The 17,576-nt window shown below is 43.9% G+C and overlaps 1 protein-coding gene across 1 annotated transcript in view; it reads right to left on the reverse strand.

Moving 5' to 3' along the window:
- The window catches only part of LOC136420988 (titin-like), a 71,233-nt gene that overhangs the window by 28,673 nt on the left and 24,984 nt on the right, over positions 1-17,576 (reverse strand). Inside the window, exons 41-68 of the mRNA XM_066408130.1 lie at positions 17,342-17,466; positions 16,529-16,691; positions 15,802-15,976; positions 15,370-15,494; positions 14,836-14,987; positions 14,274-14,424; positions 13,647-13,778; positions 12,599-12,772; positions 11,997-12,172; positions 11,445-11,547; positions 10,752-11,051; positions 10,208-10,510; positions 9,665-9,822; positions 9,087-9,216; positions 8,528-8,715; positions 8,118-8,229; positions 7,448-7,583; positions 6,626-6,792; positions 5,857-6,156; positions 5,353-5,504; positions 4,778-4,907; positions 4,074-4,370; positions 2,883-3,064; positions 2,226-2,337; positions 1,695-1,816; positions 1,196-1,361; positions 737-857; positions 167-342 (exon numbers count right to left, since the gene is read on the reverse strand). Coding sequence (XP_066264227.1) covers positions 167-342; positions 737-857; positions 1,196-1,361; positions 1,695-1,816; positions 2,226-2,337; positions 2,883-3,064; positions 4,074-4,370; positions 4,778-4,907; positions 5,353-5,504; positions 5,857-6,156; positions 6,626-6,792; positions 7,448-7,583; positions 8,118-8,229; positions 8,528-8,715; positions 9,087-9,216; positions 9,665-9,822; positions 10,208-10,510; positions 10,752-11,051; positions 11,445-11,547; positions 11,997-12,172; positions 12,599-12,772; positions 13,647-13,778; positions 14,274-14,424; positions 14,836-14,987; positions 15,370-15,494; positions 15,802-15,976; positions 16,529-16,691; positions 17,342-17,466 — 4,728 coding nt within the window. The remainder of the gene's footprint in view (positions 1-166; positions 343-736; positions 858-1,195; positions 1,362-1,694; positions 1,817-2,225; positions 2,338-2,882; positions 3,065-4,073; positions 4,371-4,777; positions 4,908-5,352; positions 5,505-5,856; positions 6,157-6,625; positions 6,793-7,447; positions 7,584-8,117; positions 8,230-8,527; positions 8,716-9,086; positions 9,217-9,664; positions 9,823-10,207; positions 10,511-10,751; positions 11,052-11,444; positions 11,548-11,996; positions 12,173-12,598; positions 12,773-13,646; positions 13,779-14,273; positions 14,425-14,835; positions 14,988-15,369; positions 15,495-15,801; positions 15,977-16,528; positions 16,692-17,341; positions 17,467-17,576) is intronic.

Here is a 17,576-nt window from a genome sequence, read left to right on the forward strand (position 1 = left end):
ATATTTCTTTTTATCAAATTACAATCATCGGCTTGTAACAATTCTGTCTTGTCACATGCAGTTTGAACATATTTTTTGCTGAGTAGTTTGCAACTCATGAGGTAGACTGTCCCATTCTGATGTAATTTTATATGTGAAGACTTTTTTCATATTTCCTTGTACTCACCAATAGCGTCCCTGGCCACCACCTTCTCCGTGGCTGCGGGCTCGCCCACACCGATCCTGTTCTCGGCCATGACGCGGAAGGCGTACTCGCGGCCCTTGATCAGGTCGGGGAACTTGAACATGAACCTAGTGACGTTGGCGTTCACGGTCAGCCACACTCCGCGCTGCACGTCGCATCTGGGGGGAAAAATAGGTTTTCATTTGATTTTTTTTTGTTGTAAATAAAAAACAAAGCGTGTCTGTCAATTTAAGACCATGAGTTGAAAACCATCCATGTCTTATGTAGAAAAAAGGGCAAAGAAAGAACTTGTAGATGCCATATTCTACTCCATTGTGCTGTTGTGCTAAACGAAACTATACTCTCTGGGAACCCACTGAATTTTTTCTGTTGTAATTCTAAAGAATATTTGAGACATTCTCCGATATTCTAACGTATGATTTTGGTATCTCCAGTAGTATTAAACGTTTTGGGCCGCTCGAGGCATATTTTAATCAATTAATAAGAGTTTCTTGGCTTGTGCCAGACTTGTACTTTGGTCTTTGATGATATTAACGAAAGAGTTGTCCTGACCTCTCCACCAGGTAGTTGTTGACCTCCACCCCTCCGTTGTGGGTGGGCGGACGCCACGAGATGCTGACGGAGTTGGCGGTGACTTCGTCGATCTGGAGACTGGCAGGCGGACCGGGCTTGTCTGTGTGGAGCAGGAAGGTGGTCATCAGTTTTACAGGTTCATCTCCGTTAACAGACGATCTTCGATTTTATCTATCAGTAAGCAATTCTATAGCGTTTCACAGGCCACTACATCAAGGCCCCATTCAAAATATTGGTGGAGTGCGATACTCCTATTCTCTTTCTCATAAGTGCTGAGTGCTAAGCAGGCAAACACTTTGATCATCAGTTTTGAGTACTCCATTTTTCTAGATAGTATGATGTCAAATCACAGTAGCTGTTGTGATACTCGTTTATTGACAGATACACTGCAGCAACATATAATGAGAAAGGTGTGAAAGAGCCTTTAAAGTTGCTTACCAAGAACCTTGACGAAGACGTTGGCGGTCTTCTCGCCGGCGTCGTTGTAGGCCCTGAGCGCGTAGGTTCCTCCGTCTGCGCGGGTCACCTCCTTTAGGCTGAACCTCGTCTCCGTGTGAGACTTCTTAAACAGAAGACGTCTGTCCGGCTTCATCATAGCTCCATCCTAGAATGGGGAGGGGGAGAAAATGTTAGATGTGACATTCAACAGGTGGTTGAAATGTTGTTATCATCCTTTAGAAATCTCATTTTAAACTGTTAAATCCTGTCAAAGTTGTTAAAATAACCAACAAAAACAACTAGAAAAACATAAAATAGCACTGACGCCATCAAATAATACGAAAAAACGACCCCTTCAATACATTCTCTTTGCAACAGCCGTTTCCTCTAGTAGAGGATCGTTAGTAGGAGTTTATTTGTGTTCCAGGGTGTCAGTGTAGTACCAACAGTGCTCACTAGGAGGCACTGCAAGATGGCAAAGAAAAGTTAATTTCCTTACCTTAGCCCAGCGTGTGTGGGGCACAGGCTTGCCGCTGATGCCAGCATAGATGGTGAGTGTGTGTCCTGCCTTCACCACCACAGTCTCACGCATGGTCACGTCTAGGTTGATCTTCGGCGCAACTGTGCAACAACACGAACACGGACACACAGTTATTATCTAGCCTTATCTACAGCGTTGATATTATCACAGTGTTGGAAATAAAATTTTGTACTTTGCATCTCATTCTGTGCACGAGTTTCACGCTCTTGGAAAGACATCCTAAAGTGTTGTCCAGTGTTTGCTGCACTTGTATAAAAAAGAACACTTTTTCCTGGTGTATTTAGCATCCGCATGTATAAAGTAGTGCTGCATGTAGCAACGATTATCAATAGGGCTATTGGATCAGTAGCTCTCTACATGTTTTGAAATTATGTAAATCTAACTTGATCTTTCCGAGCAGTTCTAACTTGGGAGTTTTGGAGATACATGTATATTGAATATGTGACATATTGAATATGTGTATATTGAATATATTGAATATATTCTTACTCTTTTCGTCTTGAGCCTTGTACATCTCTGTGTCGGCTGGATCGCCCTGGCCGGCTGCATTCTGGGCCTTGACCCGGAAGCGGAAGCCATGTCCAGGGGTCAAACCAAGGACCTGTGGGCAAAAGGTGTTTAGTCTGATACGAACAGAATCAAATACTAGGACTAAGTCTGATCTGCATACGTTTAATAGATCCCATGAATATGTCTTGATATAAATCATCATTGAAACATGCCTAACGTTAAAAACTGTAACTATCTTAACGCGTTGTTTGGTAGACTTGACTTAACTTTGTATCAAGCTCTGTGTCTATTTTTGTTTTACTACTTTCTCTTAATGAAGAAAGTCACTGACGAAAGACAGTGGATGCTGTCTGAAACGTCTGTTTCAAAATTGTATCCAGTTGCTTGAGTAACTACTTTTGGCGTATCTCACTACCTGGATGTCTAACCTTCATCAACGTGATTTCTCTTACATTTTTTTTAATTCGCTATCTACATAAGCTTCTCTTCTATCTTACCACAATCAGTACGAATCCTGATGTGCTGTTAAAACGTAATCAGTAACCATTTCCTCAACACCAGCTTGTCTGCCTTGCATTCCACTAGTGCTGTGTATTGTGGTGTTGCAACTTTTAATAAAGAAAACTATTTCCCCACCTGGTAGTGACATTCCGTCGCCAGGCCTGCCTTCTCCCACTCGACGCTTCCCGCCTCCTGAGTCTCAACCACGTAACCTGTGACCTTTGACCCTCCGTCGAAGGTGGGCTTGGTCCACTCTAGGTGCGCGGTGATGCGCGTGATGTCAGCCACGTGCAGCTTCACTACGGGACCGGGCGGGCCTGGGGGTACAACAGCAAACATTTAGTCATTCCAACAGGAAGGAATTTACCCTGCGTTGTGCAACATCATTGAATCATGTCTGACAAGTCTATATAGACATATACAGGAGATATACGGCCTCCTTCATTTAACAGAGAATGAAAGTGGAAACTGTAGGGGAAAACTGCTGGCAGAATGCACACAAAAAGCCAGAGACGAAGGAATAGAAAAGACTAATGCTGGAAAGCCACCATAGTCCAATCCTCATGTTTGAGGACTAGGTAAGGTAAGTTAGAATCTTAGATAGATAGATAGATATTGTTGAGCCCAACAACTCAAAGTTTCATGCGTCAATGCAAACTTTATGCAGCAGCACATCAACTCGGTTGTTCCTCCTGTATCGCCATGGAGACAACGATTATAACAACCATGTTTGAACTCAGGAGACGTTAGACTGCTCTGGGCACCCTGGTCGAACCGCCTGCCAAGGCGGGGCAGGAGTACTTATAAGATGCCACTGAGTTAGTCAGTAGCAAGGCAGGCCATTGTAGCGTTCAACAACTGGGCAGGCAACTTGGTTGTTGCAACGTGCACATGGTACAGAAGTAAGGGAGTGATACATAAGACCTAACACGAGGCTTTATGAGCTGCCACTAGATAATCAGTAGCAGGGCAGGCCAAAGCAGGGTTCATCCACTGAGTTGTTGTTGTTGTTATGTGCACATGGCACAGAGATAACGGAGCTATACATAAGGCCGAGCATGAGGCAGGAATCTACATGAGATGCCACTGAGTTGACCAGTAGTAGCGCAGGCCAAAGCAGGGTTCAATGCCAAGGGGGCATCTGGGTTGCTGTTATGTGCACATGGCACAGAGGTAAGTGAGTTATACATAAGGCTGGACGTCAGGCAGAGGCTCTTACGAGGTGCCACACACTTCGATATCATTCTTGAAACACCCATCCAAGATTTCCTCGGCCTACTACGAAGTAAGAGTTATGTGAAATATGTAAGAATGTAGGAGACTTACCGACAGCGTCCTGTGCCTTGGCAGGCATAGACTCCACGGGCTCTCCGATGCCGTACTTGTTCTCAGCGAACACCTGGAAGAAGTAGGTGACGGTCTCGACCAGGTTGGGGATGCGGCAGGACAGTTTGGGGTTGTTGGTGGTGACAGTGCTCCAGGTGCGCCGGCTCTCGTCGCGCTTCTCCACGATGTAGTTGGACACGGCGCTGCCGCCGTCCACCGTGGGCGGCGTCCAGGTGATCACCATGTGGTCCTTGGACACCTCCTTGATGTTGATGGGGCCAGGTGGGCCAGGTGTGTCTAAGGAGAAGGAAGACATCTTGTTATAGTTCCATGTAACAGAGTTCCATTTTCAAACAACGCATCAGAATGGCTGTCTTATGTATGCGATAGTTCTCATTTTAAAGCAAGCTTGTACATTAGGCTACACCAATTGAATTTGTTTGTTGTTGGATTCAAAAAGAATACATTTAAATGGAGAACATGAGGAAAACAAAGTCTGAAGACCAAGTTTATGGCTTGGTGCACTCAGTTTTGTTATGTATTCAAGTCTATTTGTCATTAGGAATACGTCCCGTATCCATGAACACGTATACAGAAACAGGCAGGCATTCCTCTATCAGCATTAGGTTTGTCCTTCTATTTTTTCCTATCTATTATTCAGTATATATCATCAAACCGTTACAAGAAACCAGGGTTCCACTTACCGAACACCTTGACGTTGACGGAAGCCGTCTTCTCGCCGACGGCGTTCATGAGGATGAGGTCGTACCTGCCGGCGTCGTACCGGTTGGTGTTGTAGATGGCGAGCTGGGAGGAGTACTCAGTGTTCTCCACCTGAACATGGCAATCACAACAGATAACATTTACTGTCAAATTTCTATCATTCATCAGTTTGATACTTAATGTCATTTGATATTTGATAATGACTGACATGATATCATTTTGATAATCTGTAGTTTTGAAACATGGCCAGACAATTGATCAATTTTTCATCGATCATTCACTGTTGTATATCTGTGATTGTATTCACAACTGTAATAGTGGCATAGATGAGGGCCTACATAGATGAGTCCAAACAATGTTAAATTCAGAAAGACAGCCTGCACTCTATGGAAGTCAAGTAAGCAAAATGTGGCCAGGTGGATACAAAGTGTGGGGATAAAAAGCTTCCCCAACAAATTATGGTAACTCATAAATGCTCTCCTATGTCTTACAGAAAGAGAGAATGGACTCCTACCCCACTCGATAATTTCTATGCTACTTAATTTTAAGCACGGACCTCAGCCCTGTAGTCTAGCGGCTGTCCCTCCTTCTCCCAGCGGATCTCGGGCTCGGGGCGGCCGCTGATCGACACGTACATGCGGATGGGCTGCCCGGCGCGCACCGTCAGCGTCTTCTTCATGCTGGCGTCAAGCTCAAAGTCTGGAGAGGCTGCGGGATATACATGTGAAAGTTTAGGGATATGTTCCACCTTTTTGAATACAAGAATCCGACAAACAGATGAGCAGCATCTACTTTCAAAAAGTCAAACTCAGTGGTAGAAAAGAAAACTTTGAGAAATGATTACCAAGTAAAGCAACAGTTTTGAAAACCATTTTTACCCCGCTTCTCGCCACATCAACTATTCACAACAGTTTTGCCGAAAGTTATGAAATAACTCCTTTATATTAATGATGTACTTTGATTTATCCTTCTTCCTGTCACTGTTATCAACGAAAGAATGCACCCCAAGTCACCTTACATTAGATACGTGTACGATCAAATATAATAAAGGCTCTCATACCCAGGATGTCCTTGATGAGCACCTTCCCAGGGCAGTCTCCAGGAGGACCGACTCCGGCCTCGTTGATAGCGCTGACCCGGAAGTAGTACTCAGCTCCTTCCGTCAGGTCAGTCACCACGAATTGCAGGGTGTGGATCTTGGGAGTTCCGATCTCCCAGTTCTCGCTGTCGGCCGCGCGATATTCCACGAGATAGCCGACGATGTCGCTGCCGCCGTCCAGGATGGGTTTCTTCCAGGCGATGGTTGCGGAGGAACGCGTGGTGTCGACGCACTTCGGGTTCACAGGTGGGTCCGGCAGGTCTGGGGACAGAGCAAGATTACATGTTAGATGAGCACTTAGAACCTGTATCGTCTGAAGTTTGCGTTGTGGTGGGACAAGAATAGTAATGATCAATTTGTGTCCTTTGTCTTTCCTCTTAATCATTTCATCACAATGAAGGAAGCAAAATAACTGCCACTCTGGAGTGCAATATTTACAAAACATTTCAAATGTCATGAAAAGGTACGTAAATGTTCAAGACTAGAGAATACAATTGTGCAGCTAAGCTTCTTTACTTCTATTTCATAACTAGTCACTCACATTACTCTATGTTTTCATAAATTTAAAGTTGCTTTCAAAAACCAGAGTGTGCTCTCCTACAAAAAAAACACGCAATTATTGTTTCTTCTCCAATCTTGCCACATATGTAAGTTGTAAAGTATTGATGCTAGGTATATAGAGTTGGCGGATAAAAGATAGATGGACTCAGACAGAATGACCAGGTCTTACCGATGGGCTCGCGGGCGATGATGGGCGTGGACGGGGGTCCGAACTTGCCCAGGCCGGCGGCGTTCTCTGCCGCGGCGCGGAACTGGTACTCCATCCCCTCCACCAGGTTCGGCACGTTGTAGCGCGTGTCGTTGCTGATGGTCTCCACCGCACGCACCCACTTAATGCTGGGTCATTGGAAGATAAGATAAGATGTAAGATAAGATGTATTTTATTGGTTTGTCGCAGTTTACATACACTGAATTAAAAAACAAATGTACAGTACGTTCACAAGTTTCACTGCTGTCGTCGTACATATACGTTGCATTCAATCAGTGATCAGTGATCTCCGTTACATTTTGTCTGACCCTCATGTCCTCACCCATGCAAAGTGGTCTGCAGGTCTCTTTAACATTCTCATGAATGAACAAATAAACAAACACAAACACAGACAGTTGTCGCGCAATAACGTTCTTCTGTCTGGATGATCTCACAAAGAGGAAGTAGCCTTAGCACAGCATAGAACTGGCAGTTAAGTTGCCTTTGTTGGGTTCATGTCATTAGCAGAGACTTTCCACAACCTTAGAGCGACCCTAACCATGAAACATACCAATGTAAACTGCTGGGAAAAGCTCACGTCTATAACCTGATATGATTCTGACAGCACGGTTTCAACAGACGCTTTACTCACCTGTTGATGTCCTTCTACTCCAGGCTTAGTTGCCAAATTTTACTTCATATCAAGTAGAGACTTTCCTCAAGCGACACTGAATAAGAAACGTATCAAATGTGAACTTAAGTCTACAACCTAATATGATTCCGATAACACAGCTTTAACATTACCTGTTGATGTCCTTCTTCTCCAGGATGTATCGGGAGATCTCGTTGCCTCCGTCGGACTCTGGCGGCTGCCAGATCAGCGTGGCGTTGTCGGGGAACACCGTGTGCACGATAGGTGCGGACGGCGGGCCGGGCAGGTCTGGGGAGGCGCCAAACAAGCGTGGAATTTAGAGCGTTCTCACAGGTAAGGTATATGAACATAAGATAAGTCACAAAAAGACTGTACATGGAAGCACCAAACAAGTACGACATTTAGCAAGCCTTCACAAGATATAGGGATATCAAATGATGTCTTATAAAACCATACAGGTCTGGGGATGGACCAAACAAGTACGGCATTTAGCAAGCCCTCAATCAGATATACGTATATCAAATGATTTCTTATAAAACCATACATTTGGATTTCGTCTTGTAAAATTTCAAAATGAAAGTTGCAGCTAATCTGCAGCGAGTCTTTTTCAGATATCTCAGGGAATGCATTACGCAAGAATAGAATTGAGCAGGTCCTATAAAAAAACTATTCCTTACTATACTGCACAGTTAAATTTCTACCTGTAAATGTCAAAAATAAAGCTTACAACAGATCTCCAATCTTTTACTCCTTGACATAACTCTAGTTAGTAGTCTTCTCTTTGTCCAACACCCTCGCACTTGAAAAGCCCGTAAAACTCACCGTAAGGCCTCTTGGCGATCCTCGGCTTGGAGACGAAGGGCTCGCCGAGGCCGATCTTGTTCCTGCCGCGGATGCGGAACTGGTACTCGTGGCCCTCCGTCAACTGGGTGACCTAGGGGAGTGAAATAAATAAATGATCTTTTGTTTCCATATTCATGGCCAACATGTGACCAACAGGTTTTAAGAGTTCCACCATAGTCTCACTACCTGGAGTTATCTTACCTTTTGACAGACTAGACATATCATATCATTTGAGTCCGTGAGAAGAGCTACATGTAGATAATATTTATGACATGTTATTTATGCGCAACATGGTTAGCCAAATTTGATAGCCTGTGATCAACATGAGAATCATGAAAACCGTAAAATCTTGATATATTTCGCGTCTTGTACAAGAAAATCTTGCGAACCTTGAGAGAGAACTTTGTGACAGACGTGTCCACCGGGAACCAGTGGCCGATCTTAGTGTCCATCTTCTCCACCAGGTATGACGTCACTTCCGCTCCACCATCGTCATGTGGCATCTTCCACTCGATGGTCATGGACTCTGACGTCATGTCGCGGATCTTCAGCGGGCCAACGGGCGGGCCGGGCACATCTGTGGGGGTGTCAAGAATATTTAGCTCAAGAAAAGCCGTGGCTCTCTTTTGTTTTTCATTCCGTGTTCTATTACTGCAGGGTCATCAAGCCAAAGGATAGATGTCATTCATGTCATGCTCTACTATTGTGTGACAATCAGAGACGAAATCTTCATGTGGTCATTCGAACGGTTCAAATTCTTACGTCAGATACAACAACGCCACCGAATAGCTATGCAAGCAAAAAGACAAATACAAAATACTTTAAAGAGTCCGTCAGAAAACGTGTATATTCAAAGACTTCTGAAGAAAGAGCATCTTTGCAACCACCTGTGCAGACACAGTCTCAATGAATCATCTTTTTCTAAAAGGATCTATTCATGAAACTGACCTTGCACGATGACCTTGGCCGTTGCGTTCATGGCTCCAGCGGAGTTCTCCACCTTAACCTCGTAGTTTCCGGTATCGCGCCTCCTGGCGGATCGGAGAGTAAGACAGGTGTCTTTTCCAAGAGTAGTCACCTGGAGAGAACACAGTCAGGGTGGAATTAAGATGTCATTCTTATAAAGACTGCATCAAAAGGAGGTAGAACTATAAGTTGTTGGACCATTCTTAGACTTTCCACAGAAGACTTGTTTTAATAAAACTGGAACCAGATTCTAAGAAAACCGCCAAGGGCTTGTTTTGTTCTTTTCAGAAAAGTCAAATATTGAGTAGAGGATTTATGCCTGCAAGTAGTTGAGAAAACGACTGAAGGAGAATAACGGAGATGTAAGAAAGTGACTACACTTTCAAGTTTTACTGTGTATAATTTTCAAACCTTTAACAAAGCTTAATAAAATTACAGGTAGATATAAACCATCACGTATACATAGGCACATAAAAAGGTTGCATAGATTGCGTTATTTGCAATGCTATATTAAACCTAAAAAACATAAAAGACATATCTATAGGCACATAATCACGTACCTCGTAGTGATCGCTGGTGGCGATCTCCTTGCCCCCGCGGGACCACTTGACGGCCGGCATGGGCACGCCGGAGATGCGCCCCTCGAGGTGCACCTTGGTTCCGGCCCGCACCACAAGCACGTCCAGCAGTCGCAGGTCCAGCTCGATCTTAGGCGGCTCTGTGGAAGTGGAAGAAACAAGCATTGGTCTTTCTTCCCCAAAGAAGGTACATCTTCCTTAAGATCCAATGTTAAGGAATGCTATGGAAAGAGTGTCAATAATCTCTGATATCAATATCTAAAGAAGACTTCACGTCAGCTTGTCTGCCTGGTGTTCCACAGTGTATTGTATTGTTGCAATTTCTAATAAAGATAAAGATAAAGATAAAGAAGACGAAAATGTATCTTTTGCTTGTTTCTTTTTTTAAACATGCGATTGACAAGCAATTCCCCCCTCCTCCTGGTACCCACCGCTGGTCAACATGTCCGCCCCCTTTCCCCAGGCAACAGGCCTTGAGGTCTGTGCAGAAATAGAATCCACAGAAAACAAAAAATCGTTCCTTACTTGTGTCATCTCTGGCTTCAATGAAGGGAGTAGGCGTGGAGGGCGGTCCGATGTACCGGATGTTCCTGGCCTTGACCCGGAACTCGTACTTGGCGCCGGGGTTGAGCCCCGTGGCGGTGAACTCCTTCTCCAGCAGGTCATCAGTGTTGATGCGCGTGTGGTCGGGCTCGCCCAGCCTGCACCGCTCCACGATGTACGTGGTGAGCGGGCTGCCGCCGTCATACGTCGGCTGGAGCCACTTCAGGGACACGCTGTTATTGGTCACGGCTGTGACCTCCAGGTCACGCGGTTCAGTAGGACGGTCTGGAGAAAATCGACATGGAAAATTAATCTAGATTGTTGTGAAATATTATGGTTAAGTCTGTAAATAACCTACAAGCAAACTAAGGACTAACTTGCAACTAAAACAGCCTTTGGTCTATTATACCGTCAAATATGACATGATATGTGGAGCCATTACTTTTAAGGAAGTTTAGAAGTGATTATATCCGTTAAGCCTTTCCTTAGATTGTAAGTTTGGTGTGAGTTTTTCCTTGTGACGTACCAATAGGGTCTGCAGCCAGAGTGGGCTCTGTGGTCTCCACAGGCAGGCCGATGCCGTACTTGTTCTCGGCCTTGACCCGGAAGAAGTAGCTGTAACCCTCGTTCAGACCCATGACCTTGCTGACACGCGACCTGATGTTGGACGTGACGTTGCGCCACAGGTTCTCGTTCGGCAGGCGGCGCTCCACGATGTAGTTGGTGATCTGCGAGCCGCCATCGTCCTCGGGGATGTCCCAGTTCAGGACGCACGAGTCCTTCTTCACGTACTTCACGGTGATGTTCCTCGGTGGGCCGGGGCGGTCTGTGGGACAGATATATGCAAATTGCAGTTAATATGCTTCTGTGTTATTCTGGCTTTGCGGTCTGAGGGACAGACATATTCATGGTTCATTTTCTTAGCTAACACAATGCATGCTCAGTCAAAAAAATTCTACCGAATAAGCTAGTGCATCATTGATAGGAGAAGTCGTGTAGGCCTCATGTTAGTTGTTGGGAGGAAAAAAATGTGAGAACCAGAGAATATTAGAAATTCAATATCTTGCAGTACAAAAGAGAAAGCTAAGAGATAGGCAGGCATTGCTGCTAACTCTCATGATACGAGTATCATCTCCCCTAGATCTGTTTTGTAAAGGCCTGCTTGAATGTCATTTTGAAGATATGCCCTGACCACTCGGATCAAAACATGAATACTTACCCAGAACAACCAGGTTGATGTTCTTGGACACCTCGCCGCACACGTTGGAAATCGACACAGTGTAGCGTCCGCTGTCGGGCCTGGACACCTTCAACTTCAGCAACTGTAGCACAACACACAACACATCAGTTTACTATTACTTCTAGTGCATTATCAATACATACACTCGGGCCTTACGACCTGTTTTTCATGTCAGTCTTCAGGTAAATAAAAACTTGATTATGAAAGAACTATTGTTTCATCCACGTAGATAACTTACCGTTAGTTGATAATTTGCCTATGGTGTATATACAAAATGTTTAACAACAAGGTAAATGTAATTTTTCATTTGCCCTTACATGAAGTCGATTCAACATACGAATTACCAAATTTACAATAATTTTTTTGCATAACTATGAGTGTGAAAAGAAATCAGGAAAAAGCTCCTCAATTGAAGTTTCGTCTGACTGACATCTGTTACATCTAATAACGGTAGATTCCGTTTTATATATTCATTCAACTAGCTAAAACTGCTTTCAATGGTTTTCAGAAACAGCAGTAAGAAAACCGTACCTCTCCGATAGCGAGTTTCTCGATGGTGATGTGAGGGGCCAGGTCCTTGCCTTCCTTAGACCACATGATCTTGGGGTCAGGGCGGCCCTTGATGTAGACCGGCAGCCGGACGATCTGGTTAGCGCGTGCGTACACGGTGTCCTTACAGGAGGCGTCCAGCTCGATCTCGGGGTAAACTGTTGGGGAAAGTCGCAAGTGTCACACGGTTAGATGTGCAGGTTTGGGTGTCTGTATCCACATGGTAAAGCATATGTGTAAAGGCATGTATCATGAATGAGTTCAGCTACCTAGCTAACTATTACCTTTGAATGTGTGTATCAATGTGGCAAATACATGTAGGCATCAAGCCTTTCAATGACTGTCAGCTGAGCTAAATTAAAGGGAAAATACCATCATTATCCTACAGCATATTTTGCTATCATGAACTACGTCATCAAGGCTTAAAATGATAGAATGATATCATGTCATTTGACCGTCACACCAAAATGTTATTTTATTATGAACAGAAAGAGTTGGTGACACACTGTCTCTTTTTCCATGGCCAAACTAAAAAAAAGTACTATACTCCTTTCAGTGCATACAAGAAGAGGACATGTACGTACTTGTAATGTCTCTGACCACGGTGAAGCCGGGCACCTCGGCAGGCTTGCTCTTGCCGGCGCCGTTGATGGCGAAGACGCGGAACTGGTACTCCCGCCCCTCCTCCAGGCCGGCTACCGTGTAGTACATGTTAGCCACCATGCTGGTGTCGTGCGACTTGGTCCAGCTCTCCACACCTGAGCAGGAGATGGGGATAACAAGGATCAACCACAGATCTTGCAAAATGTGAACGTATGTATGCATCGTCATCATGCAACAGTAAAGGTTAAATGTTGGAACGGTTCGCTGGGCAGAGTTTATGTTGGACAAAACATAAAGAGAGGAAACTTCCACCTAGGAAGCACACTTTCCCCTAACGTCTTATTCAGAAATTGTGGATCCACCTCTCAACAAGTTTCCAGTTAGTAAACGAAAAAAGTCATGGTACAAACACACGCGTCTCTAAAAAAGAGCAATTCAAGGTTACAACCTTTTTTTTGTGAGAGGAAACTTCCACCTAGGAAGCACACTTTTCCCTAACGTCTTATTCAGAAAGTGTGGATCCACGTCTCAACAAGTTTTCAGTTTGTAAACGAAAAAAGTCATAGTATAAACACACGCGTCTCTCAAAAAGAGCAAATCAAGGTTACAACCTATTTTTTGGAACTACTGGAAAGTTAACAACTTTAAATTGTGGAGTAAACGGGAAACAAACAACTGATAAGGTAGAACATTATGTTAATACTGACATACTGAAGTGATATTTTTACAAGTGCCTTTTACCTTATGTAGCACACAATGTATAATACACTGTAAATATGTTACTATGATGTAAATTATTTCTTTGGACAAAACCAGCATCTTTATTTGATATGTGGTTTAATCTTGAACCATCCTGCCAGTATATGTACAGTAACACATATAAGAGGTCTTTGGTGCCAACATTGTAACAAGTGTAATATATTAGGCTTGTAAGATACCAACATACCTTTCTGTAACATTGATATATATTGTGAATAAATCTGTTGGGAAAAAAAGAAGAAGAAAAAAATTCTGTAAAGTTTTCCCCACCTTTGAGATGGTGCTCCACCAGGTACCCCTCTATGGGCAGACTCCCGTCGTACACGGGCTCGTCCCACTCCAGATCCACGGTGGAGCGGGTCTGGTCAACCACGTGGGGCTCCAGCGGGGGATCGGGCGGGTCTGAGTAGACACAGAACATTATAGGGTTAGAAAAGTGAACTTAAGGCTTTGTATCTTTGAACTATGTAACTTAGGAAACCGCTGTGTCTTGCCGAATCAAAAGATGGACGATATTCTTACAGCTAGAAAGATTTCATTCAAGTTTCTATCTTGAAATCTTGAGTCTGAGAGGACACAAAATATAAGATATGAACATACAGTATAGATCTAGAGCAGTATATGAAGCAAAGCTTAAGGCGTTACGCAGAGAATACCAGAATTATCTCTCGAGATGTAAACATCCATTCATATAACCAGAAGTATTTACAAATAGGCATAAGATAGGAAAAAAATCACCCCAACTTTGATTGCTGTTTGCATTGCTTTGAGACTTGGTTAAGCTACTAAATTTTCTAAAGAACTGTCTCTCACTGATTGTAGTCGCTACTATCACAGCCTTTGAAAACATATTGTCAATAAGCAATAGAATAAACAGAGAAAGATCATTGTACTGACCGAGTGGTGGTCTTGCCACAGATGGGAAGGTCGGCTCGGACGGGGGTCCGGTGCCGACGACGTTCTTGGCGCTGACTCGGAACTCGTATGAGAACCCTTCGATCAGCCCTTCCACCTTGTAGCTAGTAGTTGTGAGCATCTCCTTCTCGATCTGAAATGTACGTCGGGATTTTATTCATTTATTTATTAATCTTATCAGGGATTAGCAATTTTAAATCTATTGTGCCAATAAAAGATTTAAAATGTGGAGATTATAATTCTAAAACTGTTCTAGCAAAAGAAATGGGAAAACTGTGAATCACAGAATAAACTTCAACATGCACAAAGAGTTACAGTCATCTTATCGTCAGAGAAATGTATATATACAGTGTGGTAATCTAAAGAAGTATAAGCATCGTGATTAAGATTTTTCAAGTACATATTAGTTTAAATCAAAAGATTACAAGGTGTGGTAAAGTTTGACAAAATCTACTTGGAGAAACCGCATCATGATTTCCACCTTTCAGAAACTTCAACTTCTATAATTTTGAGACGAGAAGAATCTTTAAGAAGCTGAACCCACCTTGAGCCACCTCTTGCTGATCTTGTCGCGCTTCTCGAGGAAGTATCCCTGGACGGGCGAGCCGCCGTCGAAGTCGGGCTCCAGCCAGGTCAGGCTCATGGAGTCGCTCTGCACGTTAATGATGCGCAGCTCCAGCGGAGGACCCGGCAGGTCTGGAGAAAGCAGACAGAATCGGTTATTTACTTTAAACTAACTATGTAATGGATTGATCCTGGCTGTTCATCATGATAGCATTAGAACCAATGATAGCATGGAAATTAGCGGTTACTGTATTTAGTTACGAAACATTCAGAAGTTTATTGTAAGCCCAGCTCCAGTGAAGGACTGGGAAGTTCTGGAAAGAGCAGACAGAATCGTTTATCCACTTTGAAACTATTATCATGATAGGTCCTTTTATGTAAAAGATCAATCTTGACTGTTAATCACAATTAGCATTTCTAATAATGATAGCATTACAATTAACAGTGTGTTAAACACTGAACGTGCCTACCCTGTATAAAGAAAACAGAAATGAATAAATTAACCCCGACTGACCGTATGGGCTCTTGGGCGTGACGGGCTCGGAGTCGAGCGGGTCGCTGATGCCCATCTTGTTCTCGGCCTTGATGCGGAACACGTACGGCGTGCCCTCGATCAGCTTCGGCACCATGATCCTCGTCCTGGGCAGGTAAAAAGACAAAGTGTTACGATAGTATCTTTCAAGCTATAAGACTACGTCCGGTTTATTAATTATTCGTATCTGCAACAAGCATTTCTTTACAAATGTATTTCTTGCAAGAAAGGAAATCCTTTTACCTAAACTATAAAAGATTATTGTTGGTACGGTAGAGTTAAAAGACTTTGAAGTGATCAACACCATTCTTATTACAATGCCTTGTTCAGTAGCCATGTTGGAAGATTACACAGAAGTGAATTTCTCTTGATCTTCTTTTTCTGAGATGGCAGGTTTTGACGTCTTTAACGCACCTTGACAGGTTAGAGTTAACAGTTGTCCAGAAGGTCTTGGCGGCCTCGCGGCGCTCCACGATGTAGTTGGTGACCTCCGTGCCGCCGTCGTCGGCAGGTACGTTCCACCTGAGCGTCACCTGGTCCTGATGGATGTCCTCGAACTGAACCGGGGCCTGCGGCGGGCCGGGACGGTCTGGGGACGTACAGGTGAGAATACAGGTGAGCATACAGGTAAGAATACAGGTCAGAGCATGCAATAGTATTTGAGACGTTGCAATTGAGAAGAGTCGAGAACAATTTCAAACATGCCGGGACGGTCTGGGGATACGTACAGATGAGCATACAGGTGAAGATACAGGTAAGAACATGCGAGAACAATATCAAACATGCCGGGCAGTTATTGTTCTGATGGCTGTGTTTTCATCGTAAGTGCTGGTCGCATGCATATGAGGAATACCACTGTCTTGAGCTCTAGACACCTAATACTTTTGTGAACTCTTCTACATGCCTGATTGCAGATTAATGTACCAGCATCAGACATCAACATCAGCTATTCTTTTCTGTTATTGGAATTATTCTATTGGCTCTGGAATCCTTAGCCGTGGCATGACTTTTCTTATTTTGTCTCAGTATAATATTAGTATATCACATTCTGGACAACACTCAAACAATAAAGCAACATCTTCATTACACAATCCATCAGGTTCCATAGAAAGTAGTGACATAATAAACGTCGAAAACTCACCGAGAACCTTGACGTTAATGGGAGCCTTGCGGGTTCCCGCCAGGTTCTTCACCACCAGGTGGTAGCGTCCGGTGTCACTGCGCATGCTCGGCTTCAACACCATATCTGCCGTAAACTTCGTCGTCTTCATGGAGTAGCGATCTCCGGCCTCAAGGGGTTCGCCCTGAAAATGGAAAACGTTTACTTATTTGTTTCATGCGACCTCAGAAATCCACTGGCTTTGTATGCCAAAATGTGACAGTGACTGCCATGCTAGAATTAGTCTCCAAATCCATAGAGGACGCTGCCAACGCCGCTAATTCCAGAGTGCATCATTTATCAAGATGAAAGAATGCATACTACTAATCTTAGTTAACACATACTGTTCTTCCTAGAGTCCTGCCAGCTATAACAATACTACTTACAATGCACAACACAATCTAAATGAATCTCTAGTACAAAAAAGATAACACTACACACAAATGAATCTTACTATAGATAGATGAGAAATACATTTTACACTTGTTGTGAGAGGAATGATAGATGATACAGTCTATTATCACATGGCCGGATGGCGTCGACCAATCAGAAGCCTTCATTGCCCACAATAAGTGGTCTGTTATCACGCCATAACACACCACTTATTGACGTCATGCCATAACAAAACCGTCTAGTTCCATGCAACAGAGAAGTTCTGCTAGCTCTTTTCAACCAGTACTGATCATGAGAAAAATGGGCTGGGGCTTATCGTCTGTCCCAACTCTTTCTGGTAGCTTTCTAATAAAGGCCATGAAGTGAGTGATGACAGAATTCAGCCGTTGGGATGGGGCTTACCTTGAAGAGCCACTGCGCGCTGGGGTAGGGGTAGCCCTCGATGCGGGCGTGCAGTTTGATGGGGGTTCCAGCCTTCACGACCACCAGGTCACGCATGGAGATGGCCAGGTCAATGGCGGGCGCACCTAAGGGAATAAGAGTTTTGAATGTCATTCATATACAGCCTAAGGTATAACTAGTATTTTGATTTGAAGCAAGTCTGCTCAAGCAAGTATGTACAGCATGAAACCCACTC

The sequence above is a fragment of the Branchiostoma lanceolatum genome, chromosome 15 (genome assembly GCF_035083965.1).
Source record: "Branchiostoma lanceolatum isolate klBraLanc5 chromosome 15, klBraLanc5.hap2, whole genome shotgun sequence".
Lineage (NCBI taxonomy): Eukaryota > Metazoa > Chordata > Leptocardii > Amphioxiformes > Branchiostomatidae > Branchiostoma > Branchiostoma lanceolatum.